This window comes from Plectrocnemia conspersa, unplaced genomic scaffold (assembly GCF_051122295.1).
Source record: "Plectrocnemia conspersa isolate PC_06_02 unplaced genomic scaffold, ASM5112229v1 ptg000005l, whole genome shotgun sequence".
NCBI classification, from domain to species: Eukaryota; Metazoa; Arthropoda; class Insecta; order Trichoptera; family Polycentropodidae; genus Plectrocnemia; species Plectrocnemia conspersa.
The window spans coordinates 25,770,516-25,784,465 of record NW_028277169.1 but is presented as its reverse complement, the minus strand read 5'-3'; the positions used below and the strand labels follow the sequence as shown (position 1 = coordinate 25,784,465).

Genomic DNA, 13,950 nt, shown 5'->3' with positions numbered 1-13,950 from the left:
GTATCGCATTTTGCTTCGAACTGTCAATTGGGCCGCTACGAGCGTCGAAGGTTATGGCCGAAGATTCTTCTAGTGTTTCCGAGGCAACCGGAGAGAAATTAGTGGACATATTTCAAAATGGACTGACGATGTACGAAGAGCTGGTCAGTAAGCGAAATTCTTCGACTGATGCAGAACTTGAGGTATGATTAAATTTGTAGATAAATGGACATATAATTCGACTTTTATGCTATGTTCTACGTTTTTAAGTCATATAAATAACGCTATATGTATAAAATTGGTGTAAGTACATTAATTGCATCATACATTTGTTTTTATTGATGTTTTGTATTAAGCTCTATGCTATACATTTTTTATAATCCAGTCAAATACGTCAAAATAAAGGTTAAATCTTGGAATGAAAGATAGAAAACTGAAATTTTGCATAGGCTTTTGTTTTAACGTTTTTCAAAGGTCACGAAAATCGTTTTTTTTTGTGAATATCTCGCTTCCTATGTGTTGCATGTCATTAGATGTTTCACGAGACTTGTAGAAAATAAAAAAATAAATTTTCTACAAGTTTGCTGAAATTCATTTCTTCATATAATTAACCGTTTTCGAGACAGCGCGGAGAGCGGGAAGCGCGCATCCGCTTTTAGGATAACGCTATGTATACCAATGCGGTGAAAAAAATGCTTCTGTATTTTCAATTTACAATCTTCAAAATATTTGTCCATTAAATGCACCAGATAGATAAGCTTTTTAATAGTCCACTACTGCTTACTGATAAAGTAAGATTAACCTTGTGATTTTTATTGGTAAATTTTTATTGTTTATCTAGCGTCAATATATTTATTTGCGATTTAGAAACGCAGATGTTTAATTCAACACTTGCTGCAACCAAATATATATTTCAAGCAATTTCTCTATATTAATTTGATAATATTAAATAATATCAAAATATACATAACGACGATAACAATAAATTAAAATAGACTGATAATTAATATATAAGAATAATACGCTAAATATTTTTCCTGTATTTATATTACTATGTTTTATATTTTCTATCTATTGACTCATTTTATTGTATTTTTCAGACTGATGTTAAAAAATGTATGAAACAATTCGAACTGGCGACTCAACTTGTATCGGCCGCAGCTTTATTCAGCTCAAACGAGACACTAGAAGACATATCAACGGAGACCTTGAAATATCTACTCCTTCCGGCATTGTTAGGAATGCTATCGTTGCGTTTGATTTCAATATCTAGGCACGAAATCGTTGAAATTGCTCAAATATATTTCAAGTAATTATTTTTACACAAATAGCTATAATTTTAATGTAATATATATTATATAAAATATTTATTTACAGAGATTTTATCAAAAGATGTAAAGAATACAGTATTACAGACATTGAGATTCCTTCAAACGATGAAGAAAAGAAAAAAGAAAGCGCCGATCCAATGGAGGCTTTACAAGTTACTGTGCGTATTATATATTTTAAATTATTTGATATTGTCTGCTTAATCAGCGAATTAAACTTGTTTTAAATAATTTCTGACAAGTAACATTAATTTATAATTATTTCAGATGACATCCCGTGAAGAAAAAATTAAACGATACAATAAAGAAAAAGAACTAGATTCTAAAATCACTGAATTGAAGGCAGTAATACAGAATGAAAATGTAGATGACGGTTCAAAAAGGGAATATTATTTGGCTCTTATCGAATATCACTTAATGAAAGCAGTCGAAGAGTTAAACTACATCAAAGCCGAATTACCGCTGATTGAAATGATGGAGAAGGCGAAATGTACGCTACATACTTATTTACGATATTGATATTTGGGTATAATTTATTTTCTTTTATTTTTATATTGTAGCACAAAATATAAATCCAGAAAAGGCAGTGCCGAAAAAAGCGCCACCAAAACTGCAACCATTTATCATCACTAAGAACGATATACAAAAGGCAATCTTTGGACAAGGTTATCCGTCTTTACCTATATATACAGTGGAAGAGTTTTATGATCAAAGACAAAAAGAAGGAATGTATGTATTCTAAATTTGTGTATATTTACTTTTTATGGTCCATAAGTCACTTGTTTGTTAATTTTATGGATTTTTGTATATATGCTGTACCTGGTTTTATCGGTGTTTTGTTCCACATATCAAGATGTGAGAGAAGCATTTATAGCGATTTATATTATATCTCAGTACTTAAAGGTGACCAACATATATGTATTTATTTTCTGCATAATTTGTTATACATACTAGAATCGGCTGTAGCTGATAGTTCCTTTTCGTGATGGCTTCTATTAGGTGGAACTTAAAATTGCAGCTAAATCCAAAAAGTCGTAGAGGTGTATTCAATGTTTTACTTCACAAGCTTATGTTGAACTGTCTGCTTGACATCAGAGAGGGGCAGGCATTCTTAGTTGGTCAGAAATAACAGCGATTCCAGTAACTATGATTATCTGTTGATTTCAATGTACAACTAGTCTTCAACTCGAAAGTCCCACTCTGAAGTCAGTGAACGGTGAAAATCAGCTGTCATTTGGTAAAGATCATATGAGCTCACTCTCAAGATCTATTGATAAGAAGATTTTTCTCTCATCGACCAACTGTAGGTGTTTATAAGTATAGATCCAATAGTAGATGTGTAGCTGATTCTAGGACACTAACCCCCTGGACATATACCCTCCGGACAATAACCCCTCCGTCAAAACCCCCGTGCAAAAAACCCCCCTACAATTAACCCCTGCTATGTATAAAGATAATGCAGATATTATTTAACACGTTTCATGACGCTCTATTATATTTAATATAACATACAATAACGCCATTGCCGAAGTATAGCTGTATTATAAAATATGTATCTAGCCTAAAGAGAGCCAAATAATATTTTTTATTTTTTTAAACTCTTTTTTAACAATTTTGCTCGCGCCGGTCACTGGTACAAAATACATAAAATGTATCTTTTCTCTAAATTTTATTATACTAAAGCAACATAAAGTGTCCTTTGATTACATGATATTTACTATTCTACTTCTGAATGGCAATAGATTAGTCATATCCTTCGTTAAAAAAGACAAAGAAGTCAAATACATAATAGCTAATAAATACTATCAGGAGACAAGGAAGTAAACATTCGATTATGAAAAACTATCCAATACGGATTCATTATAAATGTAATTGGTCAAACAGAACCCCTTTCTATAGTAGTTTTTTTGTGTATTTCCGCCACCAATATATAAAGGGGTACACTTGAAAACATTTCATTACTTTGATACACAGCATTCGGGGGTATTTATTAATACACTGATACGCAAGTTTTTGTTTCTGGTTCGTATTTTTAACCTAAACCTACATTTATATTTCATTCACTTATTTTTGTATTTTTTTTATATATTATTTTCAGACTATCCATGATGGAATTTGTAAATTCAAAAAAAGGAAAAGTGAAAGTGATTTTTGAAGGTTATCTGTATGTGAAACAAATAGTGTTGTGTCATTTGAGTGTGATAAAAGGCGTAACAAGTTCGAATGTAAAGCTAAAATTAAACTCCGTGGAGAAGAGCTGGTGGGCCTGTTAAACCATCGTTCTCATGCTCCTGATCCAGCAAGAAGAGAAGTTCTCAGAGTAGTTCAAGAAATAAAAAGATTGGCAGAAGAAAGTGAAGAAGCACCCCAACAAATTATTACTCGATCTGTTTCATCGATAAGTGAGGATGCAAAGGCCAAATTGCCAACAGTTCATCATCTATGGCGCAATATCAGACGTCACCGTCAAGTTATTAATAGGCCATTACCCGTTCCGTTGAATAAAAGTGAAATCATTACAAAGTTACACATGATGGCCAAAATTTCCTTCTGAATGATTCCGGCCGAGAGAGTAACAATCGAATATTAATCTTTTGAATACGTGAAAGTCTCAGACTATTGGAAACATCACATTAGTTTTTGGATGAGACTTTCAAAACTGCTCCTGCGTTATTTTTTCAATTATATACGATTCATGCACTTATTCATGGACAAGTCATTCCGTGTATTTATGTTTTACTGCAAGACAAAAGACAGGCTACATACATTCAACTGTTTGAGACATTAACTATGTTGAATGCCAATTTGAATCCAACCAGTGTCATGGGTCGACTTTGAATTGGCAGTTATATACATTTTAGAAAGAAGTTTCCAAGACTGCGAAATTAAAGGATGCTTCTTTTATATAAGTCAAAACATTTACCAGAAAATTCAAGCAATGTGATGCAACAACGCTACCAAGAAGATTCCGACTGCATTGAAACTACGAATGATACCAGCTCTTGCATTTGTTCCGACAGATGGAGTTGTTGGTGCTTTTGAGGTATTATGTAATTAAAGCTTACCAGTCGCAGATTATTTCGAAGATTACTACATTGGAAGACCACAATGTCGTGGACGACGGCATCCAACTTATACCTTCAATATGTGGAATATGTATCAACGATGTGAAGATGAATTACTAAGAACAAATAATGCTGTAGAAGGATGGCACAAAAGTTTCCAGTCCAACGTCTGAAGTTACCACCCCACAATTTGGAAATTTATTGGATTTCTTCAAAGAGAACAAGCATTACAACAAGTTCGCTGTACGCAAATGTTAGCCGGTCATCCACCGGAAACTCCAAGAAAGAAATATTCTGATTTAAACACACGGATTCTTGCCACAGTTCGCAACTATCGTGATAGTAACATTTTAGATTACTTACTTAGAATAGCACACAATCTTTCTTTCTAGCGTAAATTATAATTTCTATATATATCTAATTATTCTCTCTCTCTTTCTAAAATGTGTTAGTTTTATTGATATTTTAAAAATAAAATATTTTGCTGAGTGAAATAAATTAGTATTTGATACTGCCCATTCGTATTATTATTTTATTATTTTACCATCATTTTATTAAAATAATAACCATTTATTATAAATACTAACAACTTATATAAAATACTTATCTTTATACATATCGGGGGTTAATTGTCGGGGGGGTATTTGTCCTGATACCGTGTATCTATGTTGGGTTCATCAACTGAAACACTTCCTATTTACAATTGGAAAGATTAACCCTTTCCGGTCCTATGTCGAATGTCATTCGACATCGACTTTATTCCAGTGAGTCCTATGTCGAATGTCATTCGACATCGACTTTATTCCAGTGAGTCCTATGTCGAATGTCATTCGACATTTTTTCTTCATCAGTTTATTGTCAAAATACAAGCAAACATATTTTTTTCTCACTTGTATTTAGTGTAGCGGTATACTGTAATGAGGATTCAATGGTTTTTATGAGCATTTGAATGTATAACTTTCTACCTGAGAAGGATACAAAAGGTTTGTTTTAGTGGCTAGATCGGTACGCGTCACTCGGATCAGTTACGTTCGACCCATGCACGTGAAAACAATTTGATAATTATTATTACCGATACTTATAATTGTATTATTATTTTAATAATTCGAACCCCTCAAAAATGACTAGAATTCCAAAAAATAACGCGATAACATTGAAAGAAGTGAAGAATATATTAATGAAGTGAACAGTGACTGAACTATTTGTTGAAAGTGAAAATGAAGACGTTTATGGGGTAATAAAACAAACAAAACCGAAGAAAAAGATTATCTATAACTGATCCTGGACCATCTGTTTCCCCCGAGTGCTTGGAGTTCTAATTCTAGTAAAGAAATAAATAGTCGTACAACACCACGAGTCTACAGAGTCTTGAGCAGCAGTGATAACGATTCCGAATTTCGATCAATATTATTAGTTCCTGATTTTATATTTAGGCGATAGGGAGCAAAGACTGGACAAAAAGGGTCATTTCTTATACCTCAACCTTCAAGGGAAGCATAAAGATTGCCTGGTATGCTGCAACAAAAAAAATCCTGGGAGTAGGAAAGAAACGCGACACATTTGTGTAACTTGTGAGAGAAAGCCCGCCCTTTGCATCGGTGAATGTTTTCACCGATATCATACTTTGGATGTGTATAAAATGTAATAATTAGAGCATTATCCTTACCTTCAAAAAAAAAATTGTAAACATAAATATAGTTTTATTAAAAAAAAAAACTAGATGTATTGTGTTTTACCCTGTAATTCCCTAAATCTTTTGTGGACCTGGTAGAAAATTAACACACATTATAATCATAACTAGGGCAGTTCGACCCACAAAAAAGCATTTTAACCGTTGAAGAAAAAATGTGTTTCTTTGTTTAAAATGAAACACCATAGGAGACCACTTAATGGATCAAAATACGTGCTATAAATCATAAAGGATTTAATATTTATCGCCTTGAGAATAGATAATGCATGCAACCGTTTCTAACCTACCTTATCGGCCAATGTCAACTTATTTCAAAAAAATTCGCCACCCTTCTTTAATCGGTCATTTCACCAAAAAGGGGTGGACCACAAAATCTACCATGGAAAGACCATGAATATAAATACTGGGATCCTGACAACCAGGAAACACTTCCATTCAGACATTTCTTCCAATCACTTCCACTTTGATGAACTGAACCTCAGTTGATACCTGGTTTGAGTGATTTTTTATGTGAAAACCGAACCCTTATATAATGAATTTTATACTGTTCTCACAATTTCAGTTCTCCTGCAAAGTGAAAGATCTTGGAACCCGAATTTTATGGTAAAATAATCCGCGACTTATTAAAGAAAGTATTTTATTTGGTTTATGGCGTGAGAATCTTGGTTCAGATTAGTTCTATTTAATTACATTGTTATTTAATTTTAATCGCACTGCTTCCTTGGGACACTACACACCTAGATGAATAGTCGATTTGCTATGGGAATGTCTTTTAAGATGATCACCAATATGATATTTTGAAGTCTGGTCGTCAATCATCAGTCCCACTCATTTACCTTCCAAGTCCATTCCTATTACATTGAGCGTTTGCCTTTATGAATTCATTTTTGTTATAATGATGTCAAGACAAATCGAAAGGCATTTTATTGGCATCAATGGAATTTTAAGTCAAAATACATTTACGCATTTCATTCTGCTAATCATGTCTCTAATTATATAATTTTATTGTATCAAAATTTCACAAAAACTAATACAATAGAGCAATTGATATCTGAAGAACAAAATTTTGTTGCACCTGAGATTCAACGCTCGAGAGAAAATATTTGACTGAATGTTTCAGTTTGATTTTGAACGATCTTTACAAGTACTGTAAATATGTATGATCAGTGAAGTTATATTTTCACTGGCGTTTCAGTGAAATCATATCCAAATACATTTTCACTTGTAGATATATATTCTACTAGTGAAAATATAATTTAACTGATAAGCGCTAGTGAAAATATATGCTGCTCTAAACTGAGTTCTAAAAATTCTGTTATTCTGATTATGTGGAGATCATCCAATTGTGAACAAATACAGTTTTAATGATGCTGAACAGGAAATTGTAAATCAATTGTTCGATACATTTTAACTGGTTGAGTTAGTGACATTATATTATATATAAATTCACCGTAACATATATATGGAATATAATCTTTCAGCTCTTGGTAAATCTCTAATAAATCCTGTTATTGAAAACCTCTAACTAAAATACATATCATTAGTTTCATCAACAAATTATTGACTTGGAAATTGCGCATCTGTGCTCTTTGCTTTATTATATTAAAACAATGAATCACCAGCTTTAAAAATGTAATTTATAATTATTTGTTTTAAAACTTTGGCACAATTTAGACAATAAAGTGACTTATGGACACCTATATAAATATTATGTAATATTTAATTGCTATCTATATTTTAGTTTCCCAGGTCCTGATTCATGTAAAAAGCCAGCTCCTAAAATAAATTTAAATGCAGATGAAACAGATCCTTCTGATTTAGTGGACGGAAATAAGGTGAGTTAAATTCATAATAAATTGATTTACTTCATTTAGATAATGTTAATAGCTTAAGAATTTATTAAAAATTTAAATTTATAGGACAAACTCGTCGATGACGATGATTCTGAACAATTGGAAAAGGCTCGCAGAATGGACGAATTCAAAGATGATCATAAGAGAGGCGAAGGAAACAGATACAATATGAGTTAAACTCAGATAAACAAAAGTATTTTACTGCATAAAATTAACCGATGTAAAATGCTAAACACTTACAAAACTATTTACCAACTTATGTATTATTCTGTTTTTTACCACAATTTTTACTGCCGAAGTAATTGTTAAAATGACTCACACGTACAAATGGGTACCTTGCATACTAGTCTAAAAAAATTACCTTTATTAATTTTTAACAATAACGTATTATTTTGTTTTCATGTATGTATACGATGATTTGATTGATTTTTTATTATGCACCTTTGTAAGATCAATAAAATTGTATGATTTGGAAATTATTTTTTATTATTGTAGTATATTATAAAAAATGCATTGACCTGGTTGACGAGTTTATTTATCTGAGATTTTTCATTAACAGAAAAATGACATCACCGTCGATATCGGTAGGAGATTTATTTCAACTGACAGGTGTTTCTTTGCTCTGCACAGGAACTTCAAATGTACTTGTGTATCTGGAAGAACTAAAACACATGAAGATCTAAATGCCAGAATGGTGTTTGGAGTCGTCAGTCTATATTTTATCAGAAGAATTACCATTGTGAAGTATATTAGAATACAACATCTCATGTAAACCAGATATTTGCCCCGCGTGAACAACGATAAACCAGAAAAGACTTATCTTACAATTTCTGAGGGTGGAAAGAGCACAGGTAGGACTGCAATTGCACTGGCTGTATGGAACACAAAAATATTTTCGAATTTTAGGCATTAGTAACAAGCGCTGCTTTTCCCGTCGTAGAGCGAGTGGAGAATAATTTTAGATAAGGCCAATGCCATGGTATCAAAAATTCTCTAATAAAGAGCTTTTGATAGTCGCTGATGTAGTGTACTGGGATGCAAATTAAGCATATTTATATATCTAAAAAAATATGATAATTGATATATTATTATTTTTCCTCTCGTCCATGTGACCAAGAAAGTTTCTAATGTCCTAATAAAATACATGCTTTCATTAGGAGGTCTATATATAGGATATGATAAATAATATTGCTAATCATTTTTTTACAGGGATATTATTATTGATAATGAATTGCCAACCGAAATAAAACATATGTACATTCAAACAATAAAATGTAACTTACTGCTGGAATAATAGAGATTTATCTTACGTCGGTCTCAATGTAATTTTAAAAACGATCATCATCCCAATTTCTTCTGCTACTCTCCAATATCTTCGTATATCTCATATCGCATGCTCTCCGCAGTGAAAGTAAAACAATAACGCGTAATTTTTCAATAGGCATAAATAATGGAAGACAACGCCTAAGCATATAGTACATACATACTGTACAGTAGGTATCCCACGCAATGGTAAAACTGAAAGTTGCCGGATCTTCTTTATGGCCGAGGGATATTCGGATCGATCAGTAGAAGTTAGTAGGAATCGTGAAAAAATCCGATCTGGCCACACCTGATGCGCCTCGAGCGGCGTCCGTGTGCCAGTTCCGAAGAGACGTCTCGAAAAATTTAGGCAAGTGAAAGTGGAGACCTTTTGTCGCCTGAGGGGTCCAAACTGACCCGGCGCAAGTGCGACGATCTCGCAAGGTCGCCAATGTCGCAGATAATCTATAAAGGTCATCTGCGGCAGGTTGAGAGTGTAGGTTTAGCTGTAAACATCAATAATCCCTTTTATTGGTAAAAAAGTAAGTAAATATTATACTAGTTTAGATTTGATTTGTTTATGCCACAAATGTCAAATCCAAATATGGAATTTTAAGTTTTTACTGCAGCGAAGCAATGAAAATTACTAAAAAATTAAAACTGATTATTTTTGATAATAAATAATAATCTGTTCTCTTGTGAAGTTTAATTCAATTTGATAACTAGCAAATTTTAACAAATATAGAGCAATATTGCAATAAGTAACTAGTTATTGGGCAGCAACAAACGCTGCAGAGTTATTTTAAAATGAAATGACGTATCTATAATTTTAAAACATATTAATTAACATCATTATATAAATAGTTATTTATACAAATGGTAATTTTTATTTTAAAAATAGAAAAATGTTTAACTTAATTTAAAAGTCTTTTGATAAATACTACCTACTGAATGCTACCTACTTAAAGTAAGTCATCTATCATATATTTCAGATATTGGCATATTTATAAATATGCCTTATTTCGTACCCAGAAGATCGATAGATGGTTCTAGTATTTAAAACCTTTAAAGAAATGTAATAAAATAAAGAAATCTTTGAAATCTATTATACTAGAATAAAATTTAATTTCTCTATAATAAATTCGCCGACAATTGGGTTAATTATTCACCATTATTTCATGCTTTTATATGTTTTTATAACACGCGATCGTTTATCTTTATGTACTATAAACGATAACGTTTACTTTTATATAAATAATAAAATTCTACTTTTATTGCCGGTTAAATTAATGTCGATCTTGGTTTACTTTCATAAATTAACGTTCAAATCTGAGTTTAACCATCTAATTCTAACCAGACAGTTCAGTATCGAATTTCTCGGTGTCGCACGTTTCGTATTTGATTTTTTGTGTCTGGCTCTCAAATTATAAATAACCAACACGTACACTTTTAGCATTAGTAGCTTAAATGCCAAAACGTCTCCTAAACCTATTTTTAAACTGTCCGGCTATGATTCCTTCGCGATTTTGCATAACGAGAATTTCCGCTTTCAAACTACTTCTAAGTTCTAACAACCATCTTCTCTCCTTTGCGGAAGTAGGCATTCATTTTTTAGACAACAGCTCCTAAATAGTGAATCCAATCATTCTATATTTACATCTGACCTTTAAATTATATATTTCTAAAAAAATAGGCAAATATAGTATTAATTTGCACTTTAAATAAATTATTGTCATTCTCGAATATTATTAATAGATTTATTTAATAAAAACATTCAGTAACAAGATGATTTATGAGTGTTTTCACATTTACAATATGATGATAAATGACACCAGAATTACCGGAAGACACCCATAGGATATCCCGCAATCCTCTCCGTCAATAATAACCAGTTGCGAGCAGGAAAATTGTTAAATTTAACTTCTCTTTCAAGAGCCACACGCTGCTATGTTAGATTAATCTCTTCCTGCAGTCGAGACAGTTCTTTTGCATTGCTGTTCGTCTGGGTTCATTCATTTCTATTTATGTGGAATCTAATATTAATATACTGTTACATGAGCGATTATATTATATTACAAATATTAAGGGTACAGATGATAAGATTATAAGAATAACCAAACACTTCAAACATTAACGTTTCATTGAGTATTCAATTAAAAATATTAGTGACTTTTAATAGCTTTCATGTTAAGAAGTGGGTTTATGTTCTTCTAATAAAATCCTCGGTACTTCATAGCAGCTTTAATGACCATACATATATAATATAATGATTATTTCTTGGATGTACATATGTAGCTGCGATTCATGCGATTGAGATATCATCTGTGAGTGTCAAACTATAAAATACTTGCAAATACCGCTTATATAAGAACGGAGACTTTTTATAACTTGTTCACACAAATTAGTTTTGTCGCTACTTAACCATGTATGTATATATTATATTTAATTGCGGATGTTTCAGATAATGTAAAACACGCCACATGTATTTTTTTACGTCTTCCCAGTTTCAGTTTGAATTTAATCTAGTTCATTTTAATAGTCTGGTGACAGACGATGAATGGCGAGATGTTTTCTCCGAGCGGTGGTGGAGAAACTAGCGGAGGAATGATGTCAGTGTACGATTCTCAAAGTTCTGATTGGTGTGGCAGCGACAGTATATTTTTCGAGCGGTGAAGGACCTCTTTTGAGCTTGAAAAACCCCAGGACCTTAAGAGAAAGCAAACTCTGTGAGCACCCAACCGAGGTAGCGTCCTTTGGACTATCAACGACGAGCAAAGCACTGCATTTCAAACCAGCAGGCTAATAAGGGCCCGGCCCTTAGGGATCGGGAGTCGAAACTGGAACTGAGGCATCACGAAAGTGATGTTCAAGGATGAAGCATAGAAATGCAGGGGCATGCAACGCTAATGCTATACAAAAGCTAAGCAACAGTGTTGCAGGTGATCAGGAGAGCGTTTCACAATAACACTCGGGAGAAGCACTACTGAGACTCTAACAAATAACGTAGTACTACGAGGGGTTGAACCCGCTCATTTAGCCCTAAAAAGCTGAATGCCGCCCATTGGGTTTGACTCGTAGGGCCCTATTAGCGGTAACGGCAGTAGTTTAAGCAATGGATCATGTAGTAACATTCTTGCTAGTTTCTTCTAGTGTCTGCCTGAGTCTTCCAGTGGTTGCTGGTGATTGTCTTCTCCTCATCAGAGTCCAGGCTTAAGTGTCCAGGACTGGAAAGCTTGCTGACCAAACACCGACCAACCAGCCAATATATGCAGTCGCTTCTTAGAGCGGCGAAATAGGTATACATCTTTAGAAAGCGACATTCGCTCGATGGGCATTGTCCAAGGTCGTATTGCATTGCAACGGGAATCTTGTGAATCTGCTGATTTATTATATCCATGACCGTTTCGCAACAAATAAATATTCTCTCAATGATGGAGAATATTTACAGTAAGAATTTGTGTAATTTATGAGATTTCTTCTGGTCGTAACGAGGGCTTGTGTGGTCCAAATCCTTTGCGCTATTGTCTTGTTTTCTTGCTGAGGGATGATCATTTTGGTCACAAAGACCCTTTCGAACTGTATGTGCTCGCTATTCGTTAACCTTTATTGTCATCGTAAAACGACCACAATGATTTTATTTATAAATGGAAACCCGGTAGACATATTCATGCTTCATTCAGAGTTTAAAAATATTCACTTAAAGTTTTTTCCCAACTTGTTTAAGCTTCACAAACTCACATTTCTAGATGAACTGACATGGGTTTATTCAAGGACAACAAAACTACTACAACATCACCACTGCAAGAACATTGAACGCCTAATACAATGGTACAAATAATTACTTGTGCAATATATTCAATTTATTAACACTCTTTTAATTTCAATTTTATATTGTGGCACCTTTATTTTTATTTTCAATAATAATTTTTTTAGGTATAGTGTCTCAACTACGCACATAAAAATAAACAGCATTTTTAAATAGAAAAAAACATATTTTAATTTAAAACATAAGAAAAAGCCTACAAGTTTTATAGTATGCAACAGCTATATAAAATTATATTTTATTTTTATGCATGTGCATAAAAACAATGACATTTGAGCTTACCGCCAAAATGGATTTTTATGAACTAAATATATCCTAGCGATATTACACAAAAGTTTCCTTTCCGGCGCAATTAACGCTTTCAAAACAAGATTTATTGTAAACTTGCACAGAAGAACACAGAAACACAGAAGAGCCAGAGAAACTACAGTTGTCGGTATTACGCTAACATGCTATTTACCTACAGCGCTAGAAAAATCAGTATAAAATAAGAACAGAATCTAGCTAAAAAAACATTGATCTTCTCTTAATTTTAAGCCAATATATAAGCCGAAACGTCGCTGTAAAAACTTTACTTTTGACTTAGATTTACACAAAGCCTTGAACTCGCTATTGGTGAAGCTCGCGCCAAATCGACACACATGATCCACTACCAAAGTCCAAATAAAGGCATCATAGCAGCCTTTCCACATCGATCGTCATCTTCATTAACCAATAATTCGAGCTTCGAAGCGACTTTAGAATCTTACAACACAAAGTACACTGATTCAACTAAAAATGTGATGAAATCTTATTTATCATTCATAACATTTTTTCAAGACTCTCACACCATTTTAATAATATATAGAATAAGTAGAAATTTAAATTTCATACATATGTTGATGATATATGTATGTAAAGATACATAACA

The 13,950-nt window shown here is 32.8% G+C and overlaps 1 protein-coding gene across 1 annotated transcript; it reads left to right on the top strand.

Moving 5' to 3' along the window:
- Positions 1–8,391, top strand: Tap42 (immunoglobulin binding protein Tap42). The gene is made up of 7 exons (XM_088185685.1): positions 1–182; positions 1,080–1,288; positions 1,357–1,468; positions 1,575–1,797; positions 1,868–2,036; positions 7,804–7,897; positions 7,982–8,391. Exons 1-7 carry the CDS (start codon positions 54–56, stop codon positions 8,090–8,092), a joined length of 1,047 nt encoding a protein of 348 aa, XP_088041811.1. The 5' UTR covers positions 1–53; the 3' UTR covers positions 8,093–8,391.
- The last annotated feature ends 5,559 nt before the right edge of the window (positions 8,392–13,950 follow it).

Excerpts from the sequence above, each read along its gene's own strand:
- Tap42 (XM_088185685.1), top strand. The coding sequence starts at position 54 with ATGGCCGAAGATTCTTCTAGTGTTTCCGAGGCAACCGGAGAGAAATTA. Across the intron at positions 183-1,079 it reads CGACTGATGCAGAACTTGAG|ACTGATGTTAAAAAATGTAT; the intron begins GTATGATTAAAT and ends TGTATTTTTCAG. Across the intron at positions 1,469-1,574 it reads TGGAGGCTTTACAAGTTACT|ATGACATCCCGTGAAGAAAA; the intron begins GTGCGTATTATA and ends TAATTATTTCAG.